Consider the following 18,542-nt stretch of genomic DNA (forward strand, 5'->3'; position numbering starts at 1 on the left):
TAGATCTCAATGACTGGATGAACATAGACAGAATTGGAAGAATGTGACATTTTTGTCATGGTTAGAAACCTAATTTGTTGTGAAAAGAAAGGTTTGATGACCGAAATAACGTCTAAAAAAAGATTATTGACAGTTAATGAATTGTAATTCCCCAAAGAAAGGAATTTAGAAACAATTATTCATGGAATGCTCAGTTAATAGCTAGCTAGGTAGCTGGATTTATGAAGCTCCAAAGGCCTATTGGTTCATCTGCTCATCCTGAATATTGTCTGACCCTCTAACTCCTTGATCTTTCTGTTTTGGGTAAAATGGCAAGACCTCATTTTTGGATTGAAACATATAAAGTACTCTTTATGTTTGGTTCACACGTTTTCGGTTGGTGAATAAGACAAGTACAAGAATGAGAAAAGATGCATTGAACAGCTAATTTTACTCCATTGTTACCTATAAAATGTAAGCATTGCATTGGAGAAAGAAACCACAGACATCTAGCTAGCTATACGCCCCAAAAATGAAAGGTGCATTAGTGCTATATCTCAGTCTTATCTGCCTAATGGCGTCTGCAACACAAAGTCATGGTGGACATGGACATGGAAATGATCCGCTTGTAAATTTCCTTAAGGCTCGTAGCTTAAAAAGATCGGTCAAGCATGTGAATGAGGAGTTGGGGAACGAGTACTCGCCAGTTTACATAGGCCCGCAAGAGGGTGTGAAGGTAGCTGACAAGATCACGACATTGCCAGGTGAACCAAATGGCGTGAATTTTGATCAATATTCAGGGTATGTCACTGTTGATCCTAAGGCTGGTCGAGCTCTTTTCTACTATTTTGCTGAGTCTCAAAATTCATCTTCCAAGCCTCTTGTGCTATGGCTAAATGGAGGTACAGTTTTACGGCCATTATTCTTTGTAGTTTTTTTTTTTTTGAAGGTAGAAATTTCATGCAATGAACTTCTAAATGGTGAAATTTGGCTACAGGACCTGGTTGCTCTTCACTCGGGGCCGGAGCTATGACCGAACTCGGACCGTTTCGAGTTAGTAAAGGCGGAAAAACGCTGTGGAAAAACCCGTATGCCTGGAACAATGGTAAGAATTCATAATTTGTGAAACAGGCGTGAATTGATTTGATAAGGCTTAGGATAAAGCTCCAACCAATGAATTTTGTGTTCTACAAACAGTGGCAAATGTACTTTTCCTGGAATCTCCTGCCGGTGTTGGATTTTCTTACTCGAACACATCGTCTGATTACATTACCGGAGACACAAAAACTGCTGCAGATTCTTATACATTTCTGGTCAATTGGTTAGAAAGATTCCCAGAGTACAAAACCAGAGATTTCTTGATAACTGGAGAAAGTTATGCTGGCCATTATGTGCCTCAACTTGCTCAATTGATCCTCCATAATAACAAGATAACAAACCAAACTGTCATTAACTTGAAAGGAGTTGCTGTAAGTCTTAAATTTCTTGAATCATCAATTGCTTTTATTTAATTTAACCAGCTTACCTTTCATATTACATGATGATTATACTTTGTCCATGGTTTTCAGATTGGTAACGGATACTACGATGTTGAAGCACAAAACAGTGGAACGTATGATTATTACTGGACACATGCCCTAATATCTGATGAAATACATCAGGGTATAGTTTCCAATTGCAATTTTTCCTCAGCAGATCCACCTTCAGATGCTTGTCAAACATACGAAATCCAAGCATCTTCAGCAAAAGGCAATATCGATGATTACAATATTTATGCTCCCTTGTGTTCTTCTTCTTCAAATACTCCTTCTTCGGTACTAAAACTTGATTTGATACACTGCCATTTTTAATCCTTTCTGATTTTCTCCTCTAAATGAAAATGAAATTGAACTAACGTACTTTTAAATATCTCTCTGATTGAAACAGATAAATGAATATGATCCATGCTCAGATAATTATGTTTACACTTACCTAAATACTCCTGCCGTTCAAAATTCACTTCATGCTAATACAACCGGAATCCCTGGACCTTGGGAGACCTGCAAGTACGTACCATATGACTTTTGTTATTCTATTCCAGTAGAATATAGGAAATCCACAATTGGATACCTAATTTTGCACTATCCTTTTCATTTTATTCAGCTAAGTTTTTTTCTTCTTCTTCTTTTTTTAAAACTTAATTGTATACACAGTGGCTACATAGGCTTTAATTGGGATGATGAGCCAGACACAGTGTTACCTGTCATCAAGGAGCTCACTTCAAGTGGCATTAGCGTTTGGCTGTACAGGTAAGGAAGTGAAAAAGATATGCTAAGCTGTAAAATCATGAATACCTGAGGATCGACCTGCCTATCTAGTTAGTGTCTGTTTAAAAATTTGAACATTTTCAATTGCAGTGGAGACACAGATAGTGTATGTTCTGTGACAACAACTAGGTACGCCTTGAACAAACTCGGGTTATCGGTGAAAACTCCTTGGTATGCTTGGTACACTCAAGGCGAGGTAAAAAACAATCAACTGCATATCATACATTTTCTTGTTTGCTTTTCCCTTTCTTTGGTAACAAGAATGAAGAATCCTATGTTTAGTTCTTGTCCAAGTAAAACCAAATTGGGAAAATGATCGGTTTCATCCTTCACATTTTACAAAAATATTCTTTTCGTCCCTCACTTTTAAAACGAAGCAATTTCGTCCTTCACATTTAAAAACTGAAGTTCTTACATCCCTGAACCCAAATTTCAATCTAAATCAAACCACCAATTAACCTGATTCAAATTTTGGGGGTGTAATTGGTAGATTACTTGATTACCTCAACTTGATATTTATGTAAAATTTAATGAACCCAAAAAGAAAAAATAAAAAATTATAACATAAAAAAGAAAGATTAATCTTTCCTACATCATCATTGTATACACTGATAGTTTTATGTACCGCCATATCATTTCAATTTAAATTTAAACGCCAAAATTTATATTTATGATACACATCTAGATTCGCAAGCGGATATACTATCGGTGCATGAAAAGATTTACCAAAAAAAAAAACTCTACTATTCCAAGACAAAGAATGGCCTTTTATGTTATAATTTTTATTTTTTTGGTTTAATAAATGTCATGTGAATATGATGAAATTGACCGAGTGATCTATCAATTCTATTTCTGAAATTTATTACTGGATTATTGAATGGTTTGATTCAGATTGAAAATTAGGTTAAGGGATGTAATAGCTTTAATTTTTAAATGTCAGGGACGAATTTGCTTCATTATAAAAGTGAGGGATGAAAAGAATATTTTTGTGAAATGTGAAGGATGAAACAGGTCATTTTCCCAACCAAATTTGACCCTCTTTTTTAAACTTGTTCAGGTTGGTGGTTATGCAGTGGAATATGAAAACTTGACCTTTGTGACAGTAAGGGGAGCTGGACATTTTGTTCCGAGTTATCAGCCTGCCCGGGCGCTAACTTTGTTCTCATCCTTCTTGGATGGAAAGCTTCCACCTTCCAACTAGAGCTAATTAAACCAGTGTATGATCAATCGTGAAATGGAACTTGACTTGAGATATACCTATGAAATTATTCACCTTTTACTGATCAGTTGTGTATGTATATGATCTTGTCTATTTTCTTGAATCAAGATTATCAATCCTTAAACTTGCTTGCTATATTTCTGTAATTACTATAATTAATTACCATGAATTTGGTTCCTGCCAAAAAGTCATCTTATCTTTTTTTTTTTTTTGAAGGAAAAAAACCTTTTTAATTGATCAGCATTTAAGATTGTACGAGGGTCCAAAAAGAACCAAACTACATCAATATCTTAACATGTTTACTGTCATGTTTGTCCTTGAAAAGTAATCTCAACTGTTCTTGACCGAAGCATGTGACATGATTAAGAGCTTAACAGCAAAATCTTGGTCACTTGGAAGTAAATCCCAAAGAGGATTTATATTTGATACCTCATTTGTCATCCTCATGCAACTATCTTTCCACTTCTTGAAAAGATGCTAAATTTTGCGTATAATCATTTATAAAATCAGATCATGACAATTTGTTCCAAATCAACCGGGTCGAGCGTCAATTTTTCATGCTCTTTTGGTGAGCATGACAAGTTGTATAATGAATGCACAGAATATATATGGTCATTCGCGATGACTAATTAGTTTACCGAATCATTCTCTTTAAACTCATTCTCTTCGTCATGAATGATCTGTTTACCCCAAAATAGTCTGAATCAATGAAAAAATTCCAATTCATTGGACCTTTCCATACAATCAAAAAGAAAAGGTCAAGGGTGCCATATTCTAGGGCCCAAATCATATAATTGAATAAATCTTCCTCTATCTCAGATCAGCTCTGCATTACATCGAAGAGATTCAAACAGTCAAGGAAGCTGCTAAAGAGCTCTCCCAGAGCTCTCTAGCAGCCTCTGAGACCGGTTCGAGCCAAAGAAATAATGTCACCCAATCATTATCAAATTGACTACAATCTTTTTTCAGAGCACCTTCTACTTCTAATAGCCACGAACTACATCCAAATCACTCTCAACGAGTCTATAAGAAGTGATCCCATATTTTTCATCAGGTTCGGGTTTAGATCCGAATAAAGACCAGAAATCTTGAATGACTGATCTGACAGAATAACTCAAAAGAAAAAAAAGTATCATTAATTTTTTTCACGCTCATTCCAAGTTCGAAGTGCCGTTACAAATAAGAATCTCCTCCGTTACATGATTTCAATAGTGCGAAGAGTATTAGCAGAAGCTGTAAAGTTCTAACCAATTTTCGGCTATACTATTGTGATTCACATTATGCATTTGCCACATGATTCGCTTGATCCTTCTAAAGCATGAGGTGACCATACTCCTTCACTTAATTATCCTCTATCTTCATGGTATTCCAATTTTATCTAATTGATTTTTTTTCCTCAAAAAATACAAGATTATACAGATAATTGGAACAACTAATGCAATACAATAATAACCTACACATGGTAGGATAATCACTAATATAATTTAACTTGATTTCAGGGTCATAGTCAAACTTCTGACCTTGGCAATGGGAGCACTTTAAAATTTACCCTGGTCAGCTGGTTTAATCTGGTCATTTCTTAAGGAATAAACGTTGATCACCTATTGCTAATATCAATATTGTCAAGAACTGCTTACGATGTATCTATATTTGCCAATTCTTGAGAATGAGAAACACATCCTTTTTCTTTAACCAATGTTTCCTAAGATTTGCCTGCCTACTCTCTCTCTCTCTCTCTCTCTAAACAGAAGGGTATGTATTTTTTTGGAATAGAAACAATTTAAGTTGTTTTGATGCAATCCGGCCAGAAAATATGAAGAAAAGGTGCTTAAGTATTTCTTAAATTTACTCTGGACAACAAAGTTTTCCAAGCATCTTCAATTCATTTTGTGAAGTGAATTTGTAAGTGATCCACAACTTTTTTTTATATAAAATTTGATAGTTTAAAGATGAATTGTAAATACTCTATGCATAGTTTTACATCCATGTTAAATTATATGTTGAAAGTTTACAATCATGTTATAGGAAAATTGTTCAATTTTTAATATAACATACGGGGTTTTGTTAAATTCAAATTAAACATATCCGAACCATCAATTACATCATGCAACTTCATCCATGCAAAGACCATAGATAGCAGATTCACATACCAATTACAATACCAAGGCAATGGGCCAACCCAATAGTTTTTTAGCGCAAATCATGATGAGCCCCAGCATACTTTAACCAAGTCATTAGTAATTCCAACATATTATCAGTCGGTCAATATTTTTCATATTTTACCAATATGGGACGCAAGACATGGAATATATTAAAAAAAAAAAGAACTTGATGCAAAATGCCAAGCTGATAGCTAGCTGAATTTATGAACCTCCAAAGGCGTTTTTGTGTTCATCTGCTCATTCTAAATGTTATCTGACTATTTGACCCCTCTCACTTCATGGTCTTCTATTCTCTTTATTTAGGTTGATTTTATTGGCAGGATGGCAAGATCTCATTCTTGGCATGAAACCTATAAAATATCTCACCTTTTGGTTCACACGTTTTTATCTGGTGAATACAACAATTAACAAGAATGGGAAAGAAATCACAAAAGTGAAGCCTTCCATTAGAGAAAGAAATCACAGAAATCTAGCTAGCTATACATCCCAAAAATGAAAGGTGCAATACTGTTATATCTCACTCTTGTCTGCCTAGTGGCATCTGCTACACAATGTTTCGCTGGACTTGGACATGAATATAGATGTGATGATCCTCTTGTGCAATTCGTTAAGGCTCGTGGCTTAAGAAAACCGACCAATCATGTGAGAGAGGATTCGGTAAATGAGTATTAGCTTGTTTATGTTGGCCTCCAAGATGGTTTGAAGGCAGCAGATAAGATGACAACTTTGCCAGGTGAACCAAATGATGTAAATTTTGATCAATATTCAGGGTATTATCATTGTTGATCATGAGACTGGTAGAGCTCTTTTCAACTATTTTGCTGAGTCTCAAAACTCTTCTACCAAGCCCCTTGTGCTATGGTTAAATGGAGGTAAATTTTCGTCCCTATTCTTCGTAACTATTGGTTCATAGGTATACATTTCATGAAAAGAACTTATTAGATGGCGAGATTAATTCGACTATAGGACCTGGTTGCTCCTCACTCCGGTACCGCGTCCACCGCCTCTCCCTAGGTCTAAGTGGCAAGAAGTGCTTAGTGGTATGCTGTATGGAGATGAGAGTAATGGAGCGGATTGACCAATATGAGCGCGTTATCACGGAGAGATTGGAGAGGCATGATCGGCGTCTTCGTGCTTTAGAGGACCATTTCCAAATCCGCCGTTCACCTACACCAACTCCGACTTCCATACCTAGTGAAGCTCAAGCCGCATTCATTCCTGAACCAAGAGGTGAAGATGAGCAAGAAGCTCATGGTGAAGTCGGGGGAGAAGAAGCTTCGGAACTCGGCAGCCCCTCAACTTAATTTACTTTGTTTTTATTTTTGTTTACTTTTTACCTTTCTTTTGTTTTGGATTATCTTTTGTTTACTCTCCTCGACTGTCCTTTGTTCAAATGTTTTTGTTTTGTCTTAATCTCGTACTGCTATATACCCTCTTCTGCAGTTAAGTCGATTTTGGGATGTTCGTGATGTTCGTGGTGTTCGACTGGATCAACACTTCATTATAGGGGAGTACTGGTTTCTTTTCCCTCCCTTCACATTGAGGACAATGTGAATTTTAAGTGTGGGGGAATTAGAGGTTTCAATGTTTTGGTTATTTTGTGGCTTGTAGTGCATGTTTTTACTTGGTTGTGGTTGTGAAATGTGGAATTGATTGTGGAAATTTGTATGATGTGAAATACTTGTTGAAATGTGGGTTGTTGGCAGGGAATTTCGACTATTTATAGGAGAAACTCTGCCGAAATTTTTTCAAAATCTTTTTCAAAATTGCACTATGGCCTAAGAAACCGCGATGGATTGTCAAATTTCCCTAATAGTTGAACAAATTCAAATATGCTTTTGAAGAATGCATTTCTTTCATGACTTGTAATTAGTATTATGTGATTATGATAAGTGCATTTTAGAAAGTATACTTAATAAAGTGGGAATAATTATGCATTTATTTCTATCTTTAATGAGTTCTCTCCCTTCACTTTGATTACAAATAGGTGATTGATATAGTCTATTGGTAATTTTTTTCATTTCCATGATAAAAGAGGGTTATATATATATATATATATATATATATATGTGTGTGTGTGTGTGTGTGTGTGTTCTAGAAAAAAAAGAAAAAAAAAGAGAGAGCAATAAAGTTGCACCGACTACTTAAGTACTGAGTAACCGGGAATTTTCATCTAAAAAAGTCGATTTTTTGCATAAAAAGGTACTTGGGGTTAAAAGGTGTTGTGACCTTGATGTGTAAGTGCGGAGTAACCGGAGATTTTCACCTAAAAATGTCGACCTTCGCGTAAAAAGGCATTTGCAATGTTCAGGTGTTGGTATTTTGTATATGTTTATGATACCCTCCTGTAGTAAAATTTTGAAAAAAAATAAAAAAAATGGATATAAAGGAAATTATTACCTTGTGACTATATGAGTCAGTTATTTGTGAAGACAAGTTAGGGTGAGAGAATGATTTGAATGTGGTTAAATTTATGTATAATTGTTTCCCTTTTATTGAGTATTATGAGTATTGAGCGCATTTTGAAGAATTGCATCGTGATTAATAGTCAAGTTGTGAGAAGTGAATTTGAGAAAGCATATTTTCTATTGGGCACTTGAATTGTTGCTTGAGTGGTTTATTGTATTACTTGGGGACAAACAATGATTCAAGTGTGGGGGAATTTGATAAGTAAATATTTCGTATATGTTTCGTACAGTTTTGCACGAGCTTTTGTCATATTTTTAGAGGTTCATAGCTATATTTAAGCTCTTTTTGGTGCAAATTGCTTCAAGTGTTATTTAGTGATCGGAACTTACAAAATGAGTAGATTAATGCATAAACATGTGATATTTTGTAGGTTATCGGTGCATGAAACACTTACATAAGATAAAGAAGAGGTAAAGTGCTAGTTGGAGTGTGACGACCCCACCTTCCCCTAGAGCGTACCCTAGAGTTTAGCGAGTTGCCTGCCCAACTCTCGCCAGGACTCACTCATGTAAAGCTCGTGAAAATAACTTACAAACGTAGAAAAATAAAGAACACAATCCCTTCAGCTTAATATATACAACGGTACTCAGATCCAACTACAAGGTTCATACATGCCCAAATACATTAACGGGTTTACAATTCAAGTACACACAACCCTAGTCGGGTGCTAGCGTGAGTACAATTTAAAAATTTAAAATAACTAGACTACGCTAGTCTGTACACATCTCACGCCTCGCTCGTACCCCCTGTAAGGAAAACAAATGGAGTGGAATGAGTTAAAAGCCCAGTGAGGTTCCAAATAGCAAGTTGACCATTATTTAAAAGTACAAGTATCAACGTAGCAAAAGAATGAGTATAACAAGTTCATAAAAGTGAACAATACACTTCAAGTAGCAAATTTTAAAATGAAGAGTGAAAAAAAAAATCTTTTCTAAAAGAAACAATAACACTACGAATAACAATCTAGGTGTAAGGATACCGATGGCTCTCAGGAGCCAAATTTTCATTGCTTCATCAGAGTTTGATCAAGTATTAGTTGACACTCCGTCAACTTTCAAGTAAAGTAACCAGTCCAGTTGAACTTCACTTAACTCCAATCCGTCCACCATTCAACCCCCTTACTGGGCCCGAACACCAACTAAATACTGGTGATAATACTCGAGTATACCGATTAGTCGAGGAGATAACACTCCACTCGACATCACTAACTACCCATGGTTCGTTATCTAATCGACCAAACCCTTGCCTGCTCGACTCGATTAACTAGCCAGTGGAGTTTGGGTTCCCAAGATGTCGATGAGATAACACTCCAATCGATTTAATCAAAATAAAAGTACGGAGACGGAAATGAGAGGCACCTCTAACTCGGATTGAGTGTGGTACATACTACCGCTCCGCACTTACAACTCAAGTACAAATATATCAAGTTAATTGTAACAATAAACAAGTATATACCATATTAGGACAAGTGCGATAAAGTACACTCTTGCTTGATCAAACAAATCACATATCATTTATTTACATTGATCAAGTATTGAAAACAAGTGTCCAGTTTAACCAGGTATTTGGAAGCACTCACCAAAATGTAGTGCTTTTCAAAAATCACGTTCAGATCCAACTCCTTGGTTGGAGTCCAAATCTGCGATAAAATATCATTGACGAATGAAAAACTCTCTAGAGTTTGAAACATAGGAGTTTCGCTTCAAGAAAATCAAATAAATGGAACTCGTTTAAGTAGTATTCAAGATACTTATCAAATCCCGAAAAATTTATGCTCGCTCGTTTAGTTTCGTTAAGGAAGCAGTTAAAACTTTAGAACTCCCATTGGAGGGAAAGAGGGGAGACACATGAAGATTTTGGCTGAGGTGGACGATACTAGACCACTAGTTCGAGGAACAAAAGTTAACAGTAAAGAGCAAGCAGTGTGGGTTGAGTTCAGATACGAATGATGCCCGAATTTCTGCTATAGGTGTGGCATCATTGGGCATAGTGACAGGACATGTAATGTGGGGGGAAGGGACAGAATAGCAGAACGTGAGGAACAATATGGAGCTTGGATGAGAGCTAGAAATATAATGGTGTCCCCTTTAAAGGGATGAGTGGAAGCAGAAAAGGTAATAGAAAGAAGGAAAGGCAAAAATGGGAACACAAGCTGCCAAGTGAAAATAGGAACAAAAGAGAAGGAAGCCACTATAACAATAGGTGGAAGAAATCATGTGGAGTTGGAGGGTAAGGAAAAAGAGGGGAAGGAACAAAGAATGAGGAGGCAGAATGAAGAAAGGTGGGATGAGATATTGAAGGACCAGAGGAGTGTGGATAGGGAGAACCAAAAGGGGGGAAACATGGTCATGGTCTCAGTTGAGGGGAAAGATAAGAAGAAACAAATGGAAAATAAAGAACTTAACAGAGGGAACCAACCGTCACAAACTTCAGAGAATAAGGAAATGGAGGTGGAGACCACAAATGAGAAAAGTGGAAAAAAGATGATAGAAGCAGAAAATAATGACTGGTCAGACACAAGGAAAGAGAGGAAAGTAGAAGTAATTGATGAGATTGGCAACAAAAAGGAAAAAAGGAGTTCATTCAGAAGAAAAGGGAGGCCGTCTAGGACCCCTCTCCAAGCAATTACAAACATAGATGAAATGAGGGAACTAGGAGGAAAAAGGAAGGTAGCAGGTCTGCTTCAAGGGACACAACCAATGGAGGAGGATGAGGCTAATATCCCAAAGGTAAAAGTCATGAAATTGGACTTAATCAAGGACAGAACAACTGGGAGACTGGAGGCTAACCCCCGTATGCCTCCACAGTGTAAATGAAGGCTGTGGTTTGGAATTGTCAAGGTGCAGGAGGCCCCTTAACAATTCCCCAGCTGAAGAAAGTTCTAAACTTCCACTCTTCTAATGTGGTGTTCTTATGTGAAACAAAGAATCAGGAAAAGTTCATGAGAAAGGTGCAAAGGAGAATTAGTTTGAGAATAGTCATTTTGTTAACTCAGATGGAAGAGCAGGGGGGCTTGCGTTATTCTGGAACAATGAGGTGAAGATAGACCAGATAAGAAACACAGAATGGTACATTATTGCTCGAGTAAAGGATAAGGAAACAAATAGCCACTAGTGGTTAGTGGGTGTATATGCAAGCATAGACAGTAACACTCGGAAAGAGCAATGGAAATATTTAGAGGATAGGATGAAGGAATGGGGGGAGGCCTGGATAATTATGGGAGATTTTAATGACTTGAGATCGAATGAGAAGAAGTGGGAAGGAAAAGATAGAGCTGAAGGTAGTTTTAGAGAGTTCAACAGGTTTATTAGAGCCAATAATCTGATTGATCTAGGATATCAAGGAGTGCCGTGGACATGGAGCAATAGCTGGGATGGGGATGGTGAGGTGAAGGAAAGGTTGGACAGGTGCCTATGTAGTACAGAATGGGTGCAACGATATGAGAAGACACGATGCAATCATGGTGAAACAGAAGCATCAGATCATCTCATGCTAATAGTTGACACTAATTCAGATACCAAAAGGAAGAAGAGGAGGTTCTACTTTGATCAAAGATGTACCAAAAATCTAGAAACAAAGGAGGTGATTTAAGGAGCATGGAGAAAAGATCACCTTGGATCCAGAATGTTCAAAGTGACCAGGAAAATAAAGGAATGTCGCATTGCTATTCTGGAATGGAGGAAAAAAGTGCAAGGTAATTCCAAAGTAAGAATCAAGGAGTTAAAGGAGAAACTGATTAAGGTGAGAGAAGGAAATGATGGTGGTAAATGTGGACAAGTTGCTGAGCTAAAATCCCAGCTGAGTAAATCATATAAGGAGGAAAAGCTGTATTGGAGCCAAAAATCAAGGAGCAAATGGCTCAAAAAAGAGGATAGAAATACAGTTTTCTTCTATTCAACGGTAATGGCAAAGAAGAGGAGAAACACTATTAGTACTCTGCAGAAAAATGATGGGACATGGTGCAAGGATGAACAAGAGATAGAGGAGGAACTTAGTGAATATTATAGAGACCTCTTCACCACCACAAGTCCGGACAACTTTGAGGATATCCTTGCAGAGATACCAAACACTATTTGTAGCCAAATGAATAAGCAGCTGATAAGACCAGTGGAGGAAAATGAGATAAGGTAAGCTTTGTTCTCCATGCATCCAAACAAAGCACCAAGGACGGATGGTATGTCTCCTCTCTTTTTTCAACACTACTGGAATATTATCAAAGTGGATTTAGTGGCAGCTATTAATAGTTTTTTTCCATATGGGTTACATTCTCAAAGTTGTAAATGAAACTATTATCTCTTTGATTCCAAAAATTGAGGCTCCCAAATCTATTGTAAATTATAGACCAATCAGTTTGTGCACTGTCATGTATAAAATCATTTCCAAAATCATAGCAAATAGGCTGAAAATGGTTTTGTAACACTGCATTAGTAACTCTCAGTCAGCTTTTATCCCAGGCAGACAAATTCTTGATAATGTAGTGGTAGCTCATGAAATTCTTCACTTTTTGAAAAATAGGAGGAAGGGAAGGGTAGGATACATGGCTCTAAAACTTGACATGTCAAAAGTTTACGACAGAGTGGAATGGAAATTTGTGGGAAGACTAATGATGAAAATGGGTTTCTATCCAATCTTTGTCAGATGGATCATGACTTGTTTGTCTACAGTATCTTACTCCTTCAATCTAAATGGCCAAAAAGTAGGTTATATCCAATCGAGTAGAAGGATTAGACAATGTGACCCCTTATCACCATACCTGTTCATTATTTGTGCTGAAGGGTTGTCCAGTCTTATTCACAAAGCAGTGGCGGAGAAGGAACTCACAGGAATCAAATATGCAAGGATAGTCCGACCATTTCTTACCTATTTTTTGCAGATGATTCTCTACTATGCTGCCAAGCAAACAAACAGGAGCCGTGGAAGGTCAAAAGCATTCTGGAAAGATATGGCAAAGCATCAGGATAGGTGGTAAATTTTGAGAAATCAACTATTTTCTACAGCAAAAATACCCATGACCAGAGGAAGAAAGAGGTGAAGGACGAATTGAAAAATATGAAAGAGGCAAGGAATAGATCATACTTGGAGCTCCCGATGGCAATTGGAAGATCTAAGACAAAAGTATTTGGATTTGTGAAGAGCAAAATCAACAACAAGCTTCAAGGTTGGAAACAAAGCTACTGAGTCAAAGGGGCAAGGAAATACTCATCAAATCAGTAATTATGGCAATGCCAACATATGTGATGGCTTGCTTTAGACTCCCTAGAGGCTTATATAGACAAATCACAGCTAAAATTGCAACGTTCTAGTGGGAAAAGGGTGAGCAAGAAACCTGTGTACATTGGGCAAGCTTTCAGAAGCTTTCAGAAGTTAAGGGAAGAGGAGGAATAAGATTTAGAGATTTAGAAGCTTTCAACACGGCCTTGCTGGGAAAGCAAATTTGGAGATTCTTAACAGCTCCAAATTTGCTAGTAAGCAAGGTAATGAAGGCAAAATACATGAAATACCCAAACTGGATGGAAAAAAATCCCTCAAACTCAGCTTCCTGGAGTTGGAAGAGTATACACAGTGCAAAATCACTACTATTAGTTGGACTTTGGAAAAGAATTGGGGATGGCAGGTCGGTAAGTATATGGAAAGACAGATGGATAACTAGATCTGAAAAAGGCATGGTGTCCGGCACAAAACCTGAGGATTACACGTTGGAATGGGTAAATGAGTTGATAGAAGAGGGGAGATGGAAAACTGAACAACTCCAGAAATGGTTCGGTAACAAGGATGTTGAATTCATAAAAGATATCCCAACTAGCATAGGAAGAAGAAAGGGTAAGCTGATCTGGTGCTACTCCAAATCTGGAATGTACATCGTTAAGACTGGCAATGTAGTAGCAAGACAATTTGAGGCCAAACAATGTGAACTGAGAGGACATGATGCTGAGACAAGTTGGGAGATAAGAAAGCACAGTCTGTGGAAGAAGTTATGGCATATGAAAGTGAACGCAAAGCTCAAACATTTCATGTGAAAATATTTGCAGAATTGTTTACCGGTCAATGAGGTGCTGTCAAAAAGGCTGGGAAAGGGAGAAGGAAGATGTGGCTGCTGTAGGGAAGCTGAGGAAACAATTGAACATTTGTTCTTCTCCTGTGAAAATGTAGCAGAAGTATGGAAAATGGCTCCAGTCAGATGGGATGGAATACAGGACAAGCAACATAATCTATGGCTTTGGTGGGAGAAAGTTACTCAAGCACTCTCGATGGAACAAGGACAGGATAGAGTTAACCTCACCATCAACATCCCGTGGCAAATCTGGAAAGCCAGAAACAAAAAGTTTTTGAACATGCAAACCAGTACCATTCAAAACTGTACGAAAAGCACAAGCTGAGTAGTTAGAGTTTGACCAAGAGAGGGAGCCTGAACAGGAGGGGATTACAGGTCAGATCAGTACCGAACTCCATTCAAGAAGGGAGTTGCCAAGGAAAGAAATGGTAAGATTGTATACGGATGTAGCCATATCAGCCAAAAGGATTAGGACTAGACAAGGGATAATAGCAAGGAATTGGAAAGGAATGCTACTGAGAGCTAAAGGAATTGTCACCCAGGGAAAGGGAACAGCAAGTAAAGAAGAAGCACTTGCCATAAGGAATGCATTACTAATGGCTAAACAAGCTAGATGGACAAAAATTATAGTCCATACAGACTGCAAATCAGTAGTTGAGCAAATTAACAGATGCAGTGAGAATGATTCTAACATTACAACTATTTTAGAAGATGTACAGGATATTAGATCAGGTTTCGACAGATGCTCTTTTGTGTTTATTCCTAGAACAGAAAATGAAATCAGCCATGTACTAGCACAATTTGCAGTAAAGCTAGTACATGACATTGAATGGGAACATGATTTCCCAATAAGGCTGGTTGATTTAGTAAAGAAGGACAGCAGGGTAGTATCCCTTTTTTTGTAACTAATCCTTGTAATATCAAGTGTTAATATCTATAAATTGTTATCGTTTGTTGGAAAAAAAATATATGCCAAAATTGTATCATACCAGTTGATTTGATACAATTATTATGTTAGGTTGGTAAATAGGAACAAGTACACTAACGAGAAAAAATTCAATCATTGTTCTTAGAGCTACCTATAAAATGGAAGCATCGTATCCGAGAAAGAAACTACAGATATCTAGCTAGCCGTACATCCCAAAAATGAAAGGTGCGTTGGTATTATATCTCACTCTTATCTGCCTAGTTGCATCTGCTACATAATGTTATGGTGAACATGGCTATTATGGATATTATCTGCCTTGTAAATTCCCTTAAGGCTCGTAGCTTAAAAAGATCGGTCAATCATGTGAATGAGGAGTTGGGGAACGAGTATCCGTCGGTTGACATTGGCGCCCAAGATGGTCTGAAGGCAGCTGACAAGATCACAGCGTTGCCAGGCGAACCAAATGGCATGAATTTTGATCAATATTCAGGGTATGTAACTGTTGATCCTAAGACTGGTCGAGCTCTCTTCTACTATTTTGCTGAGTCTTAAAATCCATCTACCAAGCCTCTAGTGCTCTGGCTAAATGGAGGTACAAATTCACTGCCATTATTCTTTGTAGGTTCTGGTTTTGAAGGTAGAAAATTCATGAACTTCTTAAACAGTGAGCTTTGACTACAGGTCCTGGTTGCTCTTCACTCGGGGCAGGAGCTATGAACGAACACGAACCATTTCGAGTTGGTAAAGGTGGAAAAATGCTGTGGAAAAACCCATATGCCTGGAACAGTGGTAGGAATTGATAATTTGTGAAACAGCTATGAATTTATCTTATAAGACTTAGAATAAGCACCACCAATGAATTTTGTGTTCTACAAACAGTGGCAAATATAATTTTCCTGGAATCTCCTGCTGGTGTTGGATTTTCTTACTCAAACACATCGTCGGATTACATCACCAGAGAGACAAAAACTGCTGCAGACGCTTACACATTTCTATACAATTGGTTAGAAAGATTCCCAGATTACAAAACCAAGGACTTTTTGATGACTGGAGAAAGTTATGCCGGCCATTACGTGCCTCAACTTGCTCAATTGATCCTCTATAACAAAAGATAACTAACCAGGCTGTTATTAATTTGAAAGGACTGGATGTAGGTTTTCTATTTCTTGAATCATCAATTGTTTTTATTTAATTTAACTAGCTTACCTTACACATTAAATGATGATTATACTTTGTCCATGGAATTCGGATTGGGAATGGAGACTATGATATTGAAACATAAAACAGGGCGACTTATGATTATTACTGGACACATGCCCTAATATCCGATGAAATCCATCGGGGTATAGTTTCCAATTGCAATTTTTCCTCAGCAGATCCTCCTACAGAGGCTTGTCAAGCATACCAAAGCCAAACATCTTCAGCAAAAGGCCATATTGATAGTAACAATATTTATGCTCCCTTGTGTTCTTCTTCTTCGAATACTCCTCCTTCGGTACAAAAAACTTGATTGGACACACTACCACTTTTCTTCCTTTTTGATTTTCTGGTCTAAATGAAAACGAAATTAAACTAACATACTTTCTAGTATATCTCTGATTGAAGTAGATAGATGAGTATGATCCATGCTCGGATAATTATGTTTACACTAGCCTAAATACTCCTACCGTGCAAAAATCACTTCATGCTAATACCACCGGAATCCCTGGACCTTGGAAAAACTACAAATACGTATGATATGATGTGTTGTTATTCTATTTCCAGTAGTATACGAGAAATCCACAATGGATACTTACTTTTACACTTTCCTTTTCATTTTATTAAACTAAGTTTTTAAAAGAAAAAAAACTTAATTCAACACACAGTGGCTACATAGGCCATAATTGGGATGACGAGACAGACGCAGTATTACCTGTAATCAAGGAGCTCATTTCAAGTGGCATTAGCCTTTGGCCATACAGGTAAGGAAGTGAAAATTTTGAGTTGTAAAATCATCAATGCCTGAGGACCTTCCTATCCAGTTAGCGTTTGATTAAAATTTGAACATTTTGAATCGCAGTGGGGACATAAATAGTGTTTGTTCTGTGACAACAACTAGATATGCCTTGAACAAACTCAGGCTCTCCACGAAAAATCCTTGGCATGCTTGGTACACTCAAGGCGAGGTAAACAAGAATTAGCTGCAAATTATATGGTTTTTTTTTTGCTTTTCATTTCTTTGGTTAAAAGAATCCTTGTGTTCAATTGTTGTACAAGGAAAACTAAGTTTTTTAATCCTATGTTGTGTACTTGTTCAGGTTGGTGGTTATGTAATGGAATATGAAAACTTGACCTTTGTTACAGTAAGGGGAGTTAGACATCTTGTTCCTAGTTATCAGCCTGCCCGAGCATTAACATTGTTCTCATCCTTCTTGGTTGGAAAGCTTCCACCTTCCAACTAGAGCTGATTAAACCAAAGTGTATGATCAATCATGAAATGGATTATGACTTGAGATATACCTATGAATTATTCACCTTGTATTGATCAGTTGTGTATATGATCTCGTCTATTTTCTCAAATCAAAATTATTGATCCTTAAAACTTACTCTTGTAAGCACTAAAGTTAATCATCATGAATTTGCTTCTTGCCAAAAAGTTCCCTTATCATGTGAACTGTCATGCTTATCCTTGAAAGGTAATCTCAACTGTTCTTAACCCAAGAATGTGACTTGATGAACAGTTTAATGGCAAAATCTTGGCCACTCGGATGTAAATCCCAAAGGAGATTTATATTTTATACTTCATCTGTCATCGCCATTAGAGGTGTCAGAATGGATGACTTGGATGGATTTGAACGGGTTAAAATAGATAATGGATATAAGTAAGTCAACTCATTTATACCCATTTAATTAGATGTGTATAAAAGGTTGATGTAATTTCTACCATTAGGACAAGACGAGGGTTTCTATCTAGAGAACTACGGCAACTAGGTTTTCTGTTTGGAACTGTGGCTCCATGGCGGCCGTGACTGCCCCCCACCGCATAGGGGGGTCACACGGGCTCTCCTCCGTCCTTCACGAAAAAGTGCCTCTCGACATTGTTTGCGCAACTCCCTTCGCTGGAGGTGCGATAGGTTCAGGCCACGATGGCTACTCATCGGAGGGAACCTGCAGTCATGTTTGATGCGGCAGATATCTCCACCATTGCGTCTGCGTTCCGTTTCTCCTTGGTCGACAAATTCTCTAGAGGTCGGCCGCTACTTTCAGATTTGCGTAAGTTCTTCTTTTCCCTTAACTTGAAGGATTCTGTGTTAGTGGGGCTGTTGGATTTCAGGCATGTCCTGATTCAATTTAAAAACGAGGCAGATTTTCTTCGGATATAGGTTAGGAATATATGATTTGTGCACGGTTGCTCGATGAGAGTTTTTAAGTGGTCCTCCAAATTCTA

General features: G+C 37.5%; 2 protein-coding genes and 1 pseudogene across 2 annotated transcripts; all 3 read left to right on the forward strand.

Annotated features, from left to right (window-relative positions):
- Positions 1–553: 553 nt before the first annotated feature.
- On the forward strand, positions 554–948 carry LOC113771087 (serine carboxypeptidase II-3-like). The gene is made up of 2 exons (XM_027315710.1): positions 554–881; positions 929–948. The coding sequence occupies exons 1-2, from the start codon at positions 554–556 to the stop codon at positions 946–948; spliced, it is 348 nt and encodes a 115-aa protein (XP_027171511.1).
- Positions 949–993: 45 nt separating this feature from the next.
- On the forward strand, positions 994–3,486 carry LOC113782561 (serine carboxypeptidase-like 40). The gene is made up of 7 exons (XM_027328449.1): positions 994–1,084; positions 1,177–1,448; positions 1,548–1,793; positions 1,906–2,024; positions 2,172–2,267; positions 2,376–2,481; positions 3,343–3,486. The coding sequence occupies exons 1-7, from the start codon at positions 1,009–1,011 to the stop codon at positions 3,484–3,486; spliced, it is 1,059 nt and encodes a 352-aa protein (XP_027184250.1). The 5' UTR covers positions 994–1,008.
- Positions 3,487–14,612: 11,126 nt separating this feature from the next.
- LOC113771094 lies at positions 14,613–17,556 on the forward strand (annotated as a pseudogene).
- Positions 17,557–18,542: the final 986 nt, after the last annotated feature.

This window comes from Coffea eugenioides, chromosome 1, assembly GCF_003713205.1.
Source record: "Coffea eugenioides isolate CCC68of chromosome 1, Ceug_1.0, whole genome shotgun sequence".
In the NCBI taxonomy this organism is placed as follows: Eukaryota; Viridiplantae; Streptophyta; class Magnoliopsida; order Gentianales; family Rubiaceae; genus Coffea; species Coffea eugenioides.